The sequence below is a fragment of the Eutrigla gurnardus genome (assembly GCF_963514095.1).
Source record: "Eutrigla gurnardus genome assembly, chromosome: 5".
Classification (NCBI taxonomy): domain Eukaryota; kingdom Metazoa; phylum Chordata; class Actinopteri; order Perciformes; family Triglidae; genus Eutrigla; species Eutrigla gurnardus.
The window spans coordinates 24239630-24259656 of record NC_139919.1 but is presented as its reverse complement, the minus strand read 5'-3'; the positions used below and the strand labels follow the sequence as shown (position 1 = coordinate 24259656).

At 41.2% G+C, this 20027-nt stretch overlaps 4 protein-coding genes across 5 annotated transcripts in view; 3 read left to right on the top strand and 1 right to left on the bottom strand.

The window, feature by feature from the left end:
• LOC311013556 (septin-8-A-like) overlaps positions 1-4356 on the top strand; it is a 7382-nt gene extending 3026 nt beyond the window's left edge. The window contains exons 4-10 of one of the 2 annotated variants that reach the window (XM_084009666.1): positions 1-4; positions 87-248; positions 668-764; positions 948-1116; positions 1540-1672; positions 1766-1956; positions 3816-4356. The exon at positions 1-4 is cut by the window's left edge and continues 183 nt beyond it. In XM_084009666.1, coding sequence (XP_083865792.1) covers positions 1-4; positions 87-248; positions 668-764; positions 948-1116; positions 1540-1672; positions 1766-1956; positions 3816-3870 — 811 coding nt within the window. In that variant the 3' untranslated portion in view covers positions 3871-4356. Of the gene's footprint in view, positions 5-86; positions 249-667; positions 765-947; positions 1117-1539; positions 1673-1765; positions 1957-2819; positions 3571-3815 lie in introns of those variants that run through there. The other variant, XM_084009667.1, reaches the window with a different exon arrangement.
• A 720-nt stretch (positions 4357-5076) lies between these two features.
• ccng1 (cyclin G1) lies at positions 5077-9202 on the top strand. The gene is made up of 6 exons (XM_084010197.1): positions 5077-5277; positions 6421-6684; positions 6784-7037; positions 7425-7503; positions 7766-7876; positions 8066-9202. The coding sequence occupies exons 2-6, from the start codon at positions 6421-6423 to the stop codon at positions 8255-8257; spliced, it is 900 nt and encodes a 299-aa protein (XP_083866323.1). The 5' UTR covers positions 5077-5277; the 3' UTR covers positions 8258-9202.
• On the bottom strand, positions 8828-11682 carry nudcd2 (NudC domain containing 2). Its single transcript, XM_084010198.1, has 4 exons — positions 11272-11682; positions 10310-10358; positions 10070-10221; positions 8828-9578 (listed from the first exon to the last, which is right to left on the bottom strand). Exons 1-4 carry the CDS (start codon positions 11458-11460, stop codon positions 9495-9497), a joined length of 474 nt encoding a protein of 157 aa, XP_083866324.1. The 5' UTR covers positions 11461-11682; the 3' UTR covers positions 8828-9494.
• Positions 11683-12027: 345 nt separating this feature from the next.
• On the top strand, positions 12028-19870 carry gabra6a (gamma-aminobutyric acid type A receptor subunit alpha6a). The gene is made up of 10 exons (XM_084010196.1): positions 12028-12185; positions 12264-12370; positions 12503-12570; positions 12970-13190; positions 13294-13376; positions 13474-13617; positions 14535-14687; positions 14775-15022; positions 16875-17119; positions 18852-19870. Exons 1-10 carry the CDS (start codon positions 12127-12129, stop codon positions 18871-18873), a joined length of 1350 nt encoding a protein of 449 aa, XP_083866322.1. The 5' UTR covers positions 12028-12126; the 3' UTR covers positions 18874-19870.
• The last annotated feature ends 157 nt before the right edge of the window (positions 19871-20027 follow it).

Genomic DNA, 20027 nt, shown 5'->3' with positions numbered 1-20027 from the left:
CAAGGTGAACACAGACTCCTCCGCCGCGTATTTCAGCAGTCGATGTTAATTGCGTTTCAGTCCGTCACTCATGCTTTGCCACGCAGGTGAACATCATCCCAGTTATTGCAAAGGCAGACACCGTGTCCAAGAGTGAACTGGACAAGTTGAAGATCAAGATCATGAGTGAGCTGGTCAGTAACGGAGTGCAGATTTATCAGTTCCCGACAGAGGACGAAGCTGTTGCAGAGATCAACACCTCAATGAATGTGAGTCCTAGAAACACACAGACATAATACAAGACATATGTATTTCTAACAAGATCATATGCATTCTCAGTTTCACCGTCACTGTTTTCTGAAGCCTCCGCCCATCTTTTGGTGTTGTAAAACTTATTGGGCCATTTTCTAAGTCTAGTTCCAGAACTTTGAATTGCCTCCATCTCTGATTTCTTTTTCAGCAATTCAAATGAAATACACATATTAGTAATATTATATATTAGTTGTACAGGAGTATAATGTATCTGATGTTGCAGAAAACATAGGGAATATAGTAGAAAGAACTGAAGTAGCATCATTTAATCCACAACTGGAATCCACAGTATGTTTAGAAGCATGTCATAGTAGCAGAATGAGCTCCTGGATATGACAGTAGTATATTTGTAATATACATGCACTGTGTGTTACAGACTCATCTTCCCTTTGCTGTGGTTGGGAGTGTAGAAGACATTAAGGTTGGAAATAAAATGGTGAAAGCAAGGCTGTACCCATGGGGATCAGTACAGGGTGAGTCAGCTGAATTGATTTGACAAGAATCATAAAAGTCCCACAAACAGTAGCAAGTGTTTATTATTCATTTTTCAGTTGATGCATAAACTCTTTGTGTTGTGAGCACAGTAGACTCTGAGTTTCCATTAAAGATTTTCACTAAGTGCAAAATGACTAAGCTTTTTTTTTTCTCTCCTCCAGTGGAGAATGAAAGCCATTGTGATTTTGTGAAGCTGAGGGAGATGCTGCTGCGTGTGAACATGGAGGATCTCCGTGAGCAAACGCACGCTCGACACTACGAGCTCTACCGTCGCTGCAAGCTAGAAGAGATGGGCTTCAAGGACACGGACCCAGACAGCCAGTCGTTCAGGTGAAATTAGGGGTAGCGGTGATGGAATGCATCTGGACAACTTTCTTCAGTGGAACTGCCCCAAAAAAAACCTGCTCTGTTATGATATAATACCATGGTGATGAATGGAATTAAATGTACAAACAGCACATTAAAATCTATCTTTATATGATGTGGAATTTGAACTTAAAGGAAAATTTGTAAAGTTCTACTTGTCTATTTAGATTCTGATTTAATAATTTAGCTATCAGTGTTCAATTTCTGTGTTCATGAGATGTTAATTTTTTTATTTTGTTTTATTATTTTTACCTCAGATGGAGTTTAGGATTAGTTCTGTTTATAAAGTCCCTTTTTTAAATCCTTATTGACCACAAGCTCAATCCAATTCTAATTCTTTCCCAGGTATTAGACTGATCTTAACATTGCTTTTACTCTGATCTTCAGCCTTCAGGAGACGTACGAAGCCAAGAGGAGGGAGTTCCTCGTGGATCTGCAGCGCAAAGAGGAGGAAATGAGACAGATGTTTGTCAACAAGGTGAAGGAGACCGAAGCAGAGCTGAAAGAAAAGGAGAAAGAGGTGAGGATCGAAATGATCATAGAATAACCATTCGGTTTGTCTCACATTGTGCCCCGTCTCATCATTATTCTCATCCTCAACAATCATCTCTAGCTTCATGAGAGGTTTGAGCAGCTCAAGCGGATGCACCAGGAAGAAAAGAAGAATCTGGAGGAGAAAAGACGAGAGCTGGAGGAGGACATGAATGCCTTCAATAGAAGAAAGGTTGCTGCTGAGACGCTGATGGGACAGGCACTCCAAGGCTGCTCACAACAACCGTTCAAGAAGGACAAGGACAAGAAGAAGTAAGTCTGCTTCTCTGCATGTATTTGACTTGTGGTTCCTTTCGTACAGCATGCTTGTCAGAGCAAGTGGTAACACTAAATAATAATAATAAAATATTTCAGGCAGTTATATTAGTTGGATAAATGTCACACACATTGTATTCACAACCTGTATTCTCTGAGCCAGTCTATGTAGAGTTGATCGGACAGAGAGGGGAGGCATACAGTGTGATTAATGAGATGTCATTAGTTTCCCAGAAGCCATGTTGGCTCAGAAACTGATACATGAACAGATTCAGACTGACACTGTGAGCCCAGACATAGTGGGAAGGGTCACAGCTTGCCTGACACTTCCTGATCCTTATGTCTCTGCGGGCTGATCTGCCAGACTGTATCTCAGGCAGGGGCACTTCTGTTTGTGTCCGTTTGGTCCCACCGATGCTCACGCCATGCCCAACGCACGTGACTCTCATCCCACAAAGCCACCAAAACGTTTGCAGGTGAAAAACGTTGTCAGGAAAATATTTGATTGATTTTTATATGCAACCATTTATGGTGGTACAACCATGGTTGTAGCTGTGCTCTAGATCTGGTTTCAATGTCATGTGTCTTCACCTATGAATGTGGCCTAAATCTCATTTAGAATACATTTTTAATAGTCTGATTTAAATCTGATAATGGCAAAGAGAGGAGTTGGGCTGCCAATCTGACTCTGAACATAGCCAACGTTATAGATTCAGTCACTGGAAAGGAAGTGGATGCTAAAAGATGTTCCAACCCCAATTCTGTTAATTTCCATTTCATTCATTTACTCCTTTGATTTCTACCATTCTTCATTTTCTTTTATTTTTTTTCCACTGTCTTGTTTCTTTTCCCCTTTTCAGTTGATTTATGGATCAAACATCCAGGGGACCAGGAATGTGTCTGCCATCAGAATGGGGAAAAGAGACGGTCATATCTGACATTACTTATTGACACAGTATGTGTGGACAGTGTCACAGTGTCTATGCGAATATGTCAGCGTGAACAACGTGTTGGCTATACGCTACTGTGTACTTATGGATCAAAAAGGTAGCTTTGGTCAGTGTATTTAATGTGTCCCTAATGCTGACTCTGCTGGACACACAATCCACGGACTGTTGTCATAACACGTAGCTTGTGTTGTTTTATGTTCTCGCCATGAATGTGTGTTCAAGTCCCGTTGTAGAACGGGAGACTTTCAGTTAGCGACTGAATTGAACCGATGGCTGTGAGTTATGTTGTGTATTAACATGTAGTAACGGTTGTGTTTGTGTACATGCAGTTATTCACACGTTAAATGGCCTTCAGTAGGGTTTTTCAAGCCATTTATGACTTTTTAAGACAGAATTTCTAATAATGTAAATACAAATATTGATGATTATTTTTTAATTATTGGTAGTTTAGCGTAAGATGGCAAGCAGTAGTAAGAGATAATTGTATGTCTTACACCACTCTATGCAAAATGATAAAGAAAATAATTAATAATGTGAATCTAATAAATGAGCAAATATGCAATAATTTATATTAAAATAAATAATGTCAATGGAAAAACAAACAAGCGACAGTTCATCTGTTGGTCAGCTGGAACTTCCCATCACATCATCATTTTTATGATTCAAAGCATTTCATGTTGTCATACCAAAACATGATTTTACTGATTTTTATTGGTTTTCTGTTTAGAATTTGCCTTTTGTCTGTTGCAGTTAACATGTCAAATAACAAAATGCTCATTGAACTTAATGATCATTTGCACTAAACTTTAATATGTAATATCTTGTCGAGGTTTGGCTGATTGCATTAATGAATATGTAGAGTTGCTTGTTCGGATAAATGACTTGGCTTTTCTTCCCTTTTCATAGCTTCTTTAGTCTTCCATCTGCGTGCTCCTTAACCTCAGGAAGGAATTTGAATTAGAAGACTTTCTACCACATCAAAAGATCACAGACTAGCAATCAAGTGTGTTATTTTTACAATGAGAAATAACAATTTTATAGAAATGCACTTAAAATCCCTGGAAGTGATTCAGCCAGAAGTCTTCCGTGTCTACGAAGCTCCCCTTTAAGCTTCCAAGCAGCGTAGCATGGTCTCTGCATGGCTCCTAACCTTCATTCCTAAAAAGTATTTAAAGATCATTGCCAAAATCTCAGTTTTTGTACTAAATGTGCTAACCCTCATTTATCTGCCATGTTATGCTTGTAGTTTTTTGACCAATGAAAACTCTTACACTGTGACATATTATAAGTGACATGATATTGCTGTTAAATGTTGTATGGATTGTACATTAAATCAGCACTTTAAATCAGTCGTAATACAAATACTACCATATATGTAATCATTATATAAGGTGCCCTATCATGCTCAACATATCAGCCCATGTGTTAAAATGATCTCGTTATTAAACTGCATATATATATATATATATATATATATATATATATATATATATATATATATATATATATATATATATATAGTCTCTCTTTAAGTTAGTAGATATATATGGTGGGTGGGTGTGGACCTGCTTAGAGATTTGTATAGCCTCATGTAATAAAGACTTCCTTTATTGAAACCGTGTTTTGTTCTCGTGTTTGTGGATGGTAAGCTGTGGTCTCAGCAGGTTCAGGGTCCTGCCAGACTCTTCCAGAAACCTGCCAGTAAGCGCTCATTTTAAAAAGGGAGACAGCACCACGTGATAAGCCCTGGTCTATGTAAACAGTGTGTGATATTGTAAGAAATCCTGTACCGAGGCTTTTGCTGTTTTGTGTTATTTCCCTCTGTTGTACACCGTTTTTTTCTATTTTTATTTAACGCTAAAAAATGGCGTTCAATAGCCGCTTTTTACTTGATTTATAGTGTATAAGTGTAATGTGATTTTATTGATAACTTAATAAAGCAAGAGACCCAGTCATAGACGCTGGTCGCAGTTTTTGGCCGTGTCCCGCCTCTACGTCTAGGATTGGTCCCCAGCCTGTACTGGGCGGTGCTTAATCGTGAGTGGCAGGGCGTTTATCCAATCGATATTTAGAACCAGGAACGTGGTTCGCCGATGACCAATGAAAGCGCGCCTTGTTTGTCCATGGGCTTGGTTTTATGCCTGCATTTATACCCAAACTGCCCTTTTCCCCATCGCCTTACGCCAAGGGTAGGGGGGTGTGCATAGGCAGAATTTAACCTCTGCTTAAAACTTTCTTTAGTGAAAGTTCATACATACACACTTTTGTGTGTTCAAAACCTCTTTTCGCTCATTTATCGGAGGAGTGGAGCCTTTTTTTTCGTCGCTAATTTTCTCATCTTATCAACGACAACGTAACTTCATCCAAGGTAAGTTAAACCGATGTCATGTTTACTGACCGTACTTCACATACAAAGTGTGAGTGGGGGGTTTTAAACACGTAAAACACATCGCTTTGTGGTTGTCTGTCGCTGAAAAGAGACTAAACCAAAGCGTCGCTTTACGCTATAGTTGTTAGCGATTGTAGCGTTAAGCTAATAGTTGACGTTACGTCGCTAAAGTCAGATATCTATGGTTCCCCTTAAAGGCCGCGAAGTGTACGGGTACATTTGTTTATGACGTACTGCGTGTTATAGTTTCAGTCACAGTTTTACGTTTTAAACCGTGTTGGCTCACTTGTGTTTGTTGTGGTCGGTGGGCTATCCGTTAGCTCCCCGTTGGTGTGTGCGGCAGGGACATGTCCCGACATGACGCAGGCCCGATTACACACATGGGCCGGTCCTTTTGATAAAAAAGCCTATATCACATGCTCAGACAGTCACGTATGGTTTCTCAAACGCAGTGAATCACACAGTGTACGTCACCTACAATACGATAGATTACTATTACAAACTTTTTGTAATGGCACGTCCCCTCTGATGTAACGTTATCCATGTTTTAAGTGACCACCACCATTCCAGTTGAAGCCAGTTCAATGACAGCTGTTGGGGGGAAGGCTTGCTACTGGATAACTTAACCCTACAAATTTGGAAGCACTCCCATGTCTATGACTCTTGAGCAATACACATCCAAACAGATCTGGAATCTGTTGTTAGTAAATTACACTAGTGTGTTGAACAGCTTTCTTATTGAACTACATTTGTTCTAAAATTACCAATATTTAATGTCTCTCTCGTCTTCGTTCGCAGATGCAAATTTGTAACTGATATGAAATTTATAGTTGAGGGAAACTGTTCATGTCTACCTACTTGTACCCACATATAGACCATACCGCCCAGCACAATGTCTTACTAAAGCATCCATGTGTTTATAGTTGTATGGATAAGGGCCAATAAGCGATTAATAATGATGATTATCTCAGCTCTAATAGATGTAGATATAGCCATACCTATGGTTTCAAAGTGTCACATATATTTCTATAGTCACACAAATCTTGTCACATTGTCGAGACAAAAAAATAAAGTGCTTTAGTTTAGTCCGCATTATTCAACTCTAATTCCCTATCTGCACAGATGATCGACACAGTGACGGGACCCGGAGCACAGCCCTTTGCAGTCCAGCTGAAGGCCCTTATGGATCTGGAGGGCCGATACCAACCAAAGCTGAGCGGCTTGAGGCTCATCGAGACCTCCCAGGACAACGGTCTCAGGATGACCGCCAGGCTGAGGGAGCTGGAGGTCAAGGACTTGCTCTCTCTGACCAGGTTCTTTGGCTTCAGCTCAGAGACCTTCTGTCTGGCCATCAGCTTGTTGGATCGATTCCTCTCTGTAATGAAGGTTTGTAAATACAGTAATGCCTTTTAGAGTATGTTGTTGGTCAACAAGAAATAAAACGGATTGTTTCATAATCTAATTTCCTTTCCCTGTCCTCCCCAGATTCAACCAAAGCACCTGTCCTGCGTGGGCCTGTGCTGTTTCTACATTGCCATAAAGTCCGCGGAAGAGGAGAAGAACGTGCCTCTAGCCAACGAACTGATCCGCATCAGTCAGAATCGCTTCACAGTGTCTGACATGATGAGGATGGAGAAGATCATCATGGAGAAGCTCTACTGGAAGGTGAAGGCCCCTACAGCCCTCCGCTTCCTCCGCCTCCTTCACAACCACATACAGGAGCAGCTCGATGCTGAGAGGTAAGGACAGACGGTCACATTAACCTGCAGGGCTGAGCCATGACTCAACAAGATTATATTTACTCTTCTAAAACGTCTTCTCATATTTGTCTTTTAAGAGAATACTAGCCCAAAAAAGTTTTAAAACCGACCAGCACAGTCTTATGTGAAATCATGTCGATTTTCAGACGTGTGAAGTGGAATATCGAAAACTTTTTAAAATGTTACCTGTTTTATTATGTTGTAATACTTCAGTTGAAATATATCAATCCATTTGTCGTCGTTTTTTTGGTGACTTAATTGACGTGGGCAGATTTGTCTAATCTAGTGGGCTCTGCCTCACATCGCTTGTGTGTATTATATAATATAAGTTGCCATCTTGGAACTAAAAGTGTTTCCTTTTCACAGCAAAAAGATCCTGAGCCTTGAGAGACTAGAGGCACAGCTGAAAGCCTGTCACTGCTCATTTGTCTTCTCCAAAATAAAGGTTGGTCTAAGTAACCTGTCTGTCAACATTTTAAAGGTGGCCTATTTCTAGTTGGAATTATATTGTTTTTTTATATATCTATTTATATATATTTCCCAACAATTTGATTGTAAATCAAAAAGCATTCATGTTTATAGTGGTAGTACAGGTATAAAGTAGTCCATCTGTGAGCATGTTCATTTATAAATGTTTTCTATGCCTATGACAGATATTTACTGTTTGCAGTTTTTTTTGTGAGAATCAATAATGTGTTTTTCTGCAGCCATCTCTGCTCGCCATGGCTCTCCTGACTTATGAGGCCCAGGAAGAACACGACCCTGAGTGCATTGACAAAATAACAGAGGCCCTGAAAAGCCTGCAGCAGCAGCTGAATGTAAGAACCAACTCCTACAATCTTACATAATGTGTTCTGCAATTAACAACTCTTGCAAGACTTTCAAGTCTTTGTTGGGTACCAAAGATTGTTTAATGTTCGGTTTAGTTGAAATGATGATATTGAACAGTCACTCGGGTGCTCGATTACTTATTTCTTTTTTTTCCACCTGCTGTTTCTTCTGTACAGATCAGAGACGGGGACCTGGTTTGCGTGCGGGAGTTGGTTGGAAAGTGCATGGCTGAATATGCCAACACCAGGTGCTCCAGGCCTAACGGCCAGAGGCTTCGCTGGACTATTTCGGGAAGAACTGCACGTCAGCTGAAGCACAGCTACTACAAGATCACTCATCTTCCCACCATACCAGAGTCAGCTTGTTAAGCCTGGGGGTACGAAAAGGTTGACTTTACATGCAGGGAAAAATAACAACGGTCCCCAAATGAGCTTTTGGGTGACTTCCTTGCAGTATGGTCACCCATGTACTCCAGTTATTTTCCTTACAGATCTCCATCAGTGATGATGGATTTCTTTAAGGAAAAGCTAGTAATGATAGTTTTGCTCAACTTTGCCATCAAACAAACGCACTGTATTTTATCTGCCCCAGACACGAGGAGCAATGCTTCGTCAGAAAGGTCTATCTACGGCCATCCTGCTAAGTTTTACTTTCCTGGTTGAGTGGCTTGCACAAGCGTACAGTATGTTCTCGTAATAATCCGTACCATGGTGTTTGGTATTTCCTGGAACGGGTTGCTGGTTTTTAAGCGAATAAGTATGGAACCACCTAGGTCCTCAGTCCACCATGTGGAAGAGGAGGGAGAAGGATTTTGTGATCAGCAAAAATGGAACCAAGAAATCGGGCCCAAAATCCTTAACTCCCACCCTAGGTTGATAAACTGTCCTAAATGCACACTCCTACCCAAGGTGATGATTTTTTTTGTTTTATTTTGATACGGCGAGGGAGCTCTGGTTTTCTCCAGTGAAGTGAGGCTATTGACGATCACGTCACGTATGGCTGACTATACGGCTTGAGCTGAAATGTCAGTGGTTACAGATGAGTTGTTTTCACAGATTTTTTAATTTGCGTACACATAGCGAAGTACCACATGTAGGAATTGATTTCAATTGTTAATTAGGCTGAGAACAAGAATTTGGTCATTGCAGTGGACATGTGGTTTGGAATTTTCTTTGTCAGTTTCCCTGTCAAGTAGAAGTTTCTTTTGGTAACAACAATAAAATGTGTTCTCAAATTCAAAATGGATAATTGAATAAACCATCTTGTTAACCTATGTCCTTGTACCTTTCAATAAAACTTTATTGAAAAGCTAACGCTTGAGCATTCTCCTCATTATTTAAAAAACAACACATCACACAGACTTGCATCCAAAAAGAACTGTTGCCAAACTTGCATCTTTGCCAAATCGGGCCTAAATGAGCCAAGAGGGCTGCTGTGAAACGTATCTTTGTCAAACATTGAATCCCTGTAGACCGCCCAGTACTTAAGTTCTCTTCATACAGGGCTCCGATTAATCCACTGCTCCTTGGCACGTCATGAATGTCCTCAGTAGTGTTCATTAGACAGAGGTGACCTCTCCAGCATGTGGCAGGTTTCTGTCATCATTCACTTTTGTAAACTGGAAAAGTCCGGGCCACCACCAGCAAAATTCCCAGATATCTCCGCACCGCTGAAGTCAAATCCAGGATTCTAGCAAAGAGGAGTGCAATTAATTGATAAGCAGGAGCCCTGTTGCCACCTATGACTAGCATACTTCTTCATCAGGTCTACAAATCCAAACAGCATTTAATGATGATGTCTGTGATGCTTTGAGAATAAATGCAATATGAATTCTCATAAAACATTCCCAAACCAGCGAAGTGAAGTTATGACCTCATTTATTATCAGATACTTTCCTAATGTTTTATAGAACAGTTAAAAGCCATGAACAAGAAAACATTTTGGGTCGCCAATTTGTGAAACCTTCCTTTGACTAGTCAGATCGTTTGGATCGTTTGTATTTCTAGAAAAGGGCTATTAGTCATTAAGAAGCCCTTTATTAGGGGTTGTTAATATGAAAGAGGTTATCTACCTTGCTAACAATGAAGCAGCCATGTGTAGAGGTAGACACGTGTGCATCTGATAACAATGTCTTGGCAACATACACATTCACCCTTCAGGTGGCACTTAATTAAACGAACCTCCCGCTGGAACCTCTCCAGTGTGAGCTTCCTCTGCATCTGGTCCTGGACCCAGGCGTCCGCACAGTACTCCCCCTCCAGCAGGGAGGACCAGCAGTTTCCTGCCTCCCTGTTAGTCTTCATCATAATGATCCGGATGAGACACTTGTCCTCTAAGCAGAAAAAGGAGAGAGGTAAGCTTTTGTACATATAGTATAAGTCAATGAGAATGTTACAATACTTGCAACACATGCTACCCACCTAGTGTCCACGTAGCCTCGTCAGACATGGTTGTGTCAAACAACTTTCCCTGACAGAATGTGAAAAGAAGAGATTGTGTTCACTTTGCAGTCAAAACTGTCAGGAGTACATTATTTCATAAGATGTACAACCATGAATGTATTGGAATTAGGCCTGTTCGATTAATCGATTTTAAATCGTAATTATGTAGTTAGGACGATGTTAAAAACGTGAAAATCGTAAAATTGATTTTTTTAGTTAAGTTAAAGTTTCTGCACTTTATTAATTCATTTTTGTTTAATGGACACACCTTAAGATACATGTGAAAGTGAGGTTTTTCTCTTAATCCCAAAGTGTTTTTTTGTTTTTGTTTACAAGGAGGTCTACAAGAAGATAACATGGAGCGAAGCCAGAAGGCAAAAGTTCATTAATTGTTCTTTATATTAATCCCTTGAGGGATTTTTTGTTTAATAAGAGCAAGGTTTGCACTCAAATCCCAATGGGGAAATTATTTGCAAAATGTTCAATAAAAAACAGCATATTTGAAATAATTTCTTTGCCTTTTGTCATTTCACAAAATAATCGTAATCGTAATCGAAAATCTGGATTTTATTTTTGGGCAAAATCCAACAGCCCTAACTGGAATGCACATTTATTTTTGGAATCAGATTAAAAATACAAAATATAATCTCATATTGTGTGTTTTAAAATCGATAAGGATAAGCCTATTGATCACCAGGGTAAAATTCAAAAGGTACAGCAGTATGGAAAATAGTTCAAGTGAGCCCCTCGTTGTGATGTACTGTAATCCAATCATAAAGTAAGCACAAGAAACCATATTAGGATAATACTTTTACTAAAATAACATCTTAAATGCATGACTTTTACAATTAAACTGTGGTATTTCTACTTGTACTGAAGTAAACGATCCGAGTACTTCCTCAACAGGCGTCTCAAAACCAACGTGAGGAATTCGGAGTTACCTTGAACACCTCCTCCCCTTTCACATGCAGCTCGATGTCTCTGGATCCCAAGCGACACTTGACCTCTTTGCCAGACGTCCCGCAAGGCACGTTGACTTCGATGAAAACCTCCTCCATGGTCTGGTACCAGGAGCCCCAGGGTGTCTTGCAGGGGACAACGCCGCTCTTCTCCTCGAAGTGCACCGACATGCTGCGGCTTCACACCGGCTGACAGCTCGGTTAACGTCAGCTAACTGACGTAGACTGTATCCGGCTAACAGAGAAGTTATGCTAACAGTTTGCTACGAGGATATATATACGGTATGTTTTTTACAGAACTGTTGTTGTAAACCTCTCAAGTTAAATTAGTTTCAATATTTGGCAGTTATGATATCTCTCGCCATGTTCTCCGCCTCACTCTCTCGCTCGAAACTTCTTCTTCTTTCAGTAAGAATTTCTCTTCCGGTTGTGACCTACATTCTGCCACAGCCACAGCGCCATCTGTTGTCTAAAAATATGAACTACAGCAAGAAAAAACAACAATTTATAAGATACATAAGACTTTAGTCAGTGCTTTGTTGTCATTAATATAGTGTAAATGCAAGACTTGCATTGACTTTAGTGGGGTTATTTTTTAAATTTAATTCATTTGGTTTGTTGTTAAAGGAAACCAACAGAATCCACTGTTTGTCTAAAAATGGATTGGATTTACTAATCTGTTAATTAGATTACTGTTCTTGACTTAGTTCCTCCATGTCCTTATGCATACCTACCGGTCACTTTAACAACACCAAGAAGGCTCTGTCTTTCACTCCCCTCACACGCTATTCTATTGAGTATGATTTGATCCGAGAGTTGACTGCAAATTTGTGATAAATGCTGCCCGGAATGGCCTTTCTGTCATTGACTTCAATTACTTTAATCTGCTGGATAAGGTAAGTCTACTCTTTCTGCTAGAACACGGGTCAGAGTAAAATGAGCCTGCAAGTTTAAGTTCTTTTTTCTTTCTGCAGTGTTGGTAGTGTACATGGAAATGAAAAGATATACTCGGATAACATCACTCTCATTTTGGATCGACTTTTGGATGGTTATGACAACAGACTGCGACCTGGATCTGGAGGTAATTCAAGTTTATATCATCCTAAAGCCTTGTGTCTAAAGAGATGTATACAGTGATGAATTCAATAGATTCTGCTAGTCTATTTCTGTGCATCTTGTATTGCTGTGTGCATTGTATTCATTTCTTTTGCAGGTGGTGTTACGGAGGTGAAAACAGACATCTTTGTCACCAGCTTTGGACCTGTATCGGATGTTGACATGGTGAGATACTATTGTTGTAAGTAGTGTATGTATATGTGCTGACTCAGGGAGATAACAGCGCTTCAGTAATCACTGAATTCTTGCCTCATGGGCAATCTGCCATGAGACCATCTAATGAACTTTAATCTGTTTGACCAGGCCTATAACTCCATTATTGATGGCCTTTAAATCAATATGACAACATGTCAGACCGAGGGAATGGCTGAATGGATTGATTAATGATTATCTGGGATGAGTGGCATCCATCATTGCCTCATCATTTCTCCACACCTTTCACTGCAAGTTGAAATGGCTCTCCAGTATTATGCCTACCGATAAACGTCGGGGACACAGATTGAAGTTGAAAACTAGAATTTAGGTTTGCTTTACATCCACTAATGTGTTATGTTCATGCATCAGGACTACACCATGGACATGTTCTTCCGTCAGATGTGGGTTGATGAGCGTTTGAAATTTGAAGGCCCCACTGAAATCCTGCGGCTAAACAATCGCATGGTGGACAAAATCTGGACGCCAGACTCTTTTTTCCGAAACTCCAAGAAGTCCATTTCTCATAACATGACCACACCGAACAAACTCTTCCGCATCATGCAGAACGGGACTGTTCTGTACACCATGAGGTGATCCTACAGTGTACACTTATTGTTTGTTGATTAGATCTATTTTTGGACACTATATTTATAGGATAAGATAACTGATGTCTCTGTGTTTTCTTGCTGTTAGACTGACAATCACCTCAGACTGTCCGATGAGGCTGATGGACTTCCCCATGGACAGCCACACCTGTCCTCTCAGGTTTGGAAGCTGTAAGTAGAACAGATGTGCTCATAAACAGAAGTAATGTCCAGATTCATAAATATGTCAAACCTTTGCCTGTTTTCTTGATTGCCTTTTTGTTTTTAGATGCCTACACAAGCAGTGAAATCCATTTTACTTGGAGGAAGGGGCCAATAAAATCTGTTGATTGTCCACCTGAGTCCATGAGTCTGCTGCAGTATGACCTGGTGGGACAGACTTTGTCGAGTGAGATATTCAAATCAAACACAGGTAACGCTCACTGTCAGCTATCACATTGCTCTTCTTATAAGCACGCTGTTTCAGTTGCACCCGCACTACGAGTTAATTTAAAAAAAATCTCACGAGCTGATGAATTGAGTAGCAGGAGTAGAAGATGAGGTCTTTCAAACTCTGCATTAGGGTCCATTACTCGCACACAGTAGAGCCAATATAAACGCAGGAACTTCCTTGAACAGCCATCTAGTGTAAGATGCTTAAGTGATCAGGCCTAATGCGTACGGTGTGCCTTTAAAAAGAACTATGGGTTTAAAGCCAAGTGAATGCACTGACAGAGAGAGGAGGAAGGATGGAGTAGTGTGTGTGTGTGTGTGTGGGTGTGTGTGTGTGTGTGTGTGTGTGTGTGTGTATGCCTTTTCTCTTTTCACCCGAAGTAGGAGAAGTGCTCCCCTGCTGTGAACCCAGCAGATTCCTGGAATAGAGAGGAAAAGGATGAGGCAGGCTCCAAAACGTAGACATGATATCCATTTAGAAAACAGAGAGAGGGGAAACCTTTGTTTGTATATGCGTGTGTGCGCGCGCAGCATGTTACTGGTCCGTGAACGTCCGCATGCATGTCTTTAGACAGAGCAGGGCAGTGTTACGCATAGTGACACGGCATGCTCTCCTCCTGCCCCCTCCTCACTCGCTCCTTCCTCTTGACTTTATCCCATTTCCAAATGTCTGCTGTGCTCCCTCCTCCTTTTTTTGTCCTTCCTCCTCTTCCTTCCTCTCGTCTCTCAGATGCCGTCGTACAGTTAGCAGGCTATTCCATTCCTCACAGCAGCAGTAAATCTATACGTTTCTCTCAGCAGCTCTTCTGTTTCAAGGGCAGGCAAGGGCATCTGTTCTGTGCTACCCTGCTCTGTCCCTCGGGGTTGCTCTCTTCACACGTGCTGTTTATCTTGCAGGTCACTACTCTGTGCAGGTGGTCAATTTCCACCTCAAGAGGAAGCTGGGCTACTACCTCATACAGACTTACATCCCTCTTATTATGGTGGTGGTGCTGTCCCAAGTCTCGTTTTGGATCAACAAAGAGTCTGTTCCAGCACGCACAGTTGCTGGTACGCCCCTCTTCCCACCAATTAATATGTACTAATCATGTTTGATCTTGCAATACTACGATAATAATTTTTTTGTCCTTCCTCCAGGCATCACCACAGTGCTGACCATGACCACCTTGAGCATCAGTGCCCGTGAGTCCCTTCCCAAAGTAGCCTACGCCACCGCTATGGATTGGTTCATTGCTGTGTGTTTCGCCTTTGTGGCGTGCGCTCTCATCGAGTTTGCAGCAGTAAACTACTTCGCCACCCTCCAGGCCAACCGTCTGAAGAAGCAGAAATCTAGACAGGACAAGCTCGAGGTGTTGGCTACTGGCAGCGACGATGACAATGCATTGGTGAGAAGCTGACTATATGTTACTGTCATGATTAGAACATGGCTTAACTGAGTGCAACAGACGTCCCAGCACCTTTCTGTACCAATAAGAAGTACAAGCAAGAGTTTCATTGTTTAAATTTGAACATACAACTATGATAAACTGTAGAATAGATGGTTTCAAAACTTTAATTTGCCTCTGTGACATTACATATTCATAAATAAATAAGCAGCAATTAGAGCAAAAGTTTGGATTTCAACAAAATCTAAAAAAATATTTTGTGTGATCATGGTGTGAACATGTAGCAAAACTCGGATTAGTGCACGTAAATATGTTGTGTCACGTTTTTCCATCAGAGCATCACCAAATACAAACCATTGAGGATAGCTGATGAAAAAATTTGGTTTTCAGGGCCCTTGTTACTTGTAAACAAGCTAATGCTAGCTATGTGCTAACGAGCTAAAGTAGTTAGCTAAGGCACTTGCAAACATAATACTGCTTAGCTTTTATAGCTGTGTGTTTTAACCGTGTGCTCATTTATACAGCTAGATGTTGGAATTACGTTTCGTTTGGTTAGAGGAGCTTTTAGTCGAGACTTTTTTACGTTGAGTGCGTAAATGCAGGGTGAATGTGTAGCTAGCTTCGCGTATAACACGTCATATTCGGAGTTTGCTGCGTAGCGGTGGCGCTGACGTTCAACGTCAACGTTAACGTATCGGAAAACCGTGGTATTTCTCAGGTAAGACTCGGACGTCAAAGTTAAACAAAGATATAACACACAACACGTTGAATGTATTGTATAAACGGTGAAAAAATAAGAGTGTAAATATTTTTTGGATAGTGTCAGTGCGATAAATATGAAGCTGCCAGCGGTCGGTTAGCTTAGCTTATCTTAGCTTAGCACACCGTAGCTAGCTGTTTGCCCTTGTTGTCGGTCCTAATGCTAAACTAAGCTGATATGCTGCTGGCTTTAGCAATATTTTTAATAATAATAATTAATTAATTAAATTGAATAAATAAATGTAATTGTTGATGAAATTATCTCTTATTTGTACAACCCTGGTTATAAATATAAAGCTGCATCTTAACAGCCACCTTTTCTACCCAAACAGCTGATTGTAGTATACATTAGAATAGATTTAGTATAAATCATTTTATGTTATCCCTTGAAGAAGGGGTGTGATTCATATCAGGTGCCATCTCGAATTAATTAACATAGCTAATAATGGTGAGTGAAGGTACAGAGTCTGCTTACTGTTGCAGAGACTATGATGATGCAGTGATATCGACAATAAATACGAAGTAGCTCCAGACTCGGATGTAGGGAGAAGGAAATCATGCCACAGATAGGTCTTTTTCTATGCATTTTCAAGTAGTCGTCCTGCCTCTTCCGTTTCCCTCATTCAGGGCACGCCACGCATTAAATAGTAATACATGCTGTTGTAGTGCTCTCATCTAGAGCTATATGCTTTATGCTAATACAGTAAGCCACCACAGCGCCCTCCTGGGATCTGCCTCACGTGTAGGGCTCATGGTTAGATGTTTTAAAAATAGCCTCAATCTGAGAACAACTCCAGCACTCCTCACTGCATAATCTCCTCACCATTCTATGGGCATCGAGCAATCTACCTGCTGTGTTCTATGGGGATGTTGGCATGCCATTGAGAGAAAGCTCCTGTGGAGCCAACAAAACTTCAAACCTCATATAAATGACTCCAGCATGTTAAAATCACCATGCATGTACTTGCTGGCGAGAAATTCCCAGTTTGTTTTTCTTTACAATACCCATCCCTTTCTCTCGCTGAGCAGAAAACCCACACTAACTCAATCTCATCTCTTCCCATTTTTCCTCCAAATCTCCCTCTCGTACCAGTCGGACAGCAGCCCTCAGGAAGGCCTGAAGAGGAGAAACCACTCAGTGTGTCGCAGTGAGCCAGGAGATTCTCCACCGGTGCCCATATTCCTCCAGCAGGGCTCAGCTTTTCCTCAGATCCCGCAGCTGGCCGGCACCAGCCCCATCGACAAGTATGCACGCATCCTCTTCCCGATGGCCTTCGCCCTCTTCAACCTAGTCTACTGGTACATCTACCTGGCCAAGGACACCATGGAGGGGGCCAGGTACACCATTCAATTGAATTAGCTTGGTATATTTATGTCTGTCTTGGTACTGCTAAGGGTCTGATATTCTATATTCAAATCCAACAATGAGTTGTTTATACTAGCAAGTATTGTCTGCATAGCCAACGTCTGATATAGTGTAGAACTCCAGGATCTTCAAACATAAATGTGTCACGCTGTTGCACTGGGTGACACATTTATTTAATTTTGATAATCATGGACACTGTATCTGATACACACTGATCTGAGCCTGAAAATATAATCCCCAACAAATGCACAATTTACTCCGGTTAGAGTAACATTTAGAAAACTACAGTACCCAGCTGTAATATTACTTGGATTTAACGTTAATGCAAAGAACACAGTATATCATGACTCAAATCTTGTAATTGTTCTTCTGAATAATACTGAGAATTGAAGAGGAACATGTGTCTGGTATTTCACAGGAAAAGTTAAATTTTAGAGAAAGCACAAAAAAAAACAAAGATTTTGAGTAACAAAAAAATGTTTTATTAATTTAGGTTTCTGCAAATCTTAAGATGTATCTTGTGACCCTTTGGATGAAGCCCACCATTCGGAACCACTGACATGAACATGTATACTGCTGGTGTCTTTACACATGAATACATCTCACAAGAAACCTTCCCTTTTGGTGTTTAACCTTTGACCTTTTGAGTATTGCATGACAAGACAGCAGATCCAGAAAGCCGTTCATGCAAGATGGTTAAAAAAAAAATAGCAGAGACATAATAGATGGTTTCCAGCATTCTTTTATAAATCAGGTAAAAGGAAGGGGGAAAAAATCACACAATGGACGATGGATATTTATGCATACTTACTTTGTATCTCAAAGAGCTACAAACCTGTCTCACTCTGCTCTAATTGTGATAGCTTCAGTGAAACAATAACTACCCACAGTTTTTGTCAAAGACTTTTATCTAGGCAGTAAAGACATCAATAATTTCTAATGCTGAAACAGCCCCGGGAGTTGTAGCGGGGAGAGAGAGAAAAAAAAAAAAGAGGAGAATGATGTTTGGTGGCATTGCTGCATTGACGCCAGCACTGTGGCTTTTATCATCATAGATTTACGATACAAAAAGGCTTGGGTGCTCAGAAAAATTATGCATCAAGCTCTCTCCTCTTTTATATAAGGTTTACCTGAGGGCTGGCAAAACCCCAGCTGTTGTAATGACAACACTGTTTCTCCATGGGGAGCAGGTCTCAAAGGCAAAAGAAACCAGAGCTTACTTTGTACATTAAGCATACGAAAAAAGCGACTATTCACTTTCCTGCTTATAAGTGAGCCACTTATGGAACACAAAGCTCCATGTCCAAGGAAGAAAGAGAGATACAGTGCAAAAACCGAGAGAGAGAGGGAGAGACGGTGGAGAGCGAGATGTGTTATGCAACACTGGGGAGTGCAAATCTGCTCATCATGCTTCTCATGTTCCTGTCAGATAATTTTTTATGGTTGTTTTGTTTAAAACGTTCTGCAGAATAATGAGAGAGACAAGATGGAGAGCACGAGAACAGCTGCATCACATCTATTCCCTTTACATATTTTCGCCACGTCCCTCGCTCTGCACTTTTGAAGAAGGCACCGAGAGGACAGGGAGCACAGTAACAGTTTGGGCTGCGGTACACTGCAGATAGAGTCTGTGAATGTGGGAAGAGAGAGGTTTCTGTATGCTCCTCTCACATTTTTGTGCTCTGCCGTATTCTGGTCTTGCAGGGACGTGGTTGTTAAAAACTAAGAGGACCTGGAAAAGGGCACGTGCAGCCGGAGAGACCTTCAGCATCAAGCCAGCCTCACATCGCCCTCCTCTCTCTCTCTCTCTCTCTCTCTCTCTCTCTCTCTCTCTCTCTCTCTCTGTCTCTGTGTGAACAAGCTCTCAGCAGTCAGTCTGCTCTCATCTGACAGAGGAAATGAATCAGAAACTCATTTATTCTCCTGCCGCACATCTATTCATTTCACAGGCTGTGACCACTGCCCACTTGTGTTCTGATCAGTAGCCGAAGAGCTGCCCTTCACGGGCCTCAATCACTTTAAAGCCCGTCACGTACACACAACAACTTCCCCCGGACCCCCGGACCAAGAGAGACGCCACGCGCATACAAGCATGCATGACGCTCAGACACACACTCAGACACACGAACCAAGAAACACATCAAAAAGAAGTGCATGATATAATCTATGATGGCTGTAACTGGTGCTGATGCAACAGTGAACCAATGCTTTCAGAAGCCTGCCCTCTACAGAAGCACAGCTCCCACTACAACAAGATCAAAGGCAATTTAGAGGAGGCTCGCGTCCCTCCCCGCGGCTTCAAAAATGTACTCAAACCTGAGAAAATGAATTGTGGGATTGTGTTTTCCGTCCCACCTTTCGTCTCCGGCGCTCTGGTGCTCCCTCTGCATTTTCAGATCTGCTGCGGGTCCTCTGAAAACATTGCAGGGAAGAGAGTAGGATATAATACCCATGTGTGTTGACGACATTAATTTTTCTATTTTTGTACGGAAGCTGCATGATTGTTTGGCACCGATGTTTGCATATCAAGCATCTACCTGCAGTGGGTGGAGTATTACTCTCTTTTTTAGACACTTAGCATGTGTAGTAACATACAAGCTGAAGGAATAAACTTGATCTGAAGTTGACATTTTGACCATTTTAACCCTTCAGTGCATCCCATTGTTTGACCTTGTCGGGATCTCTGAGCTCATCTGCCATGTAATAAACATAAGAATAAAAAACATGCCTGAAATCAACACAGCTGTTGGCCATTTCACTCCTGGCACAAACGCTCGCTTCTTCATTACGCACAACCTCTTGTCCCTTTAATATTTTTCTCTGCAATGGAAACTGCTCATCCACCATCATCAGTCTCCACTCTTTGATCTTGGGCTGGCT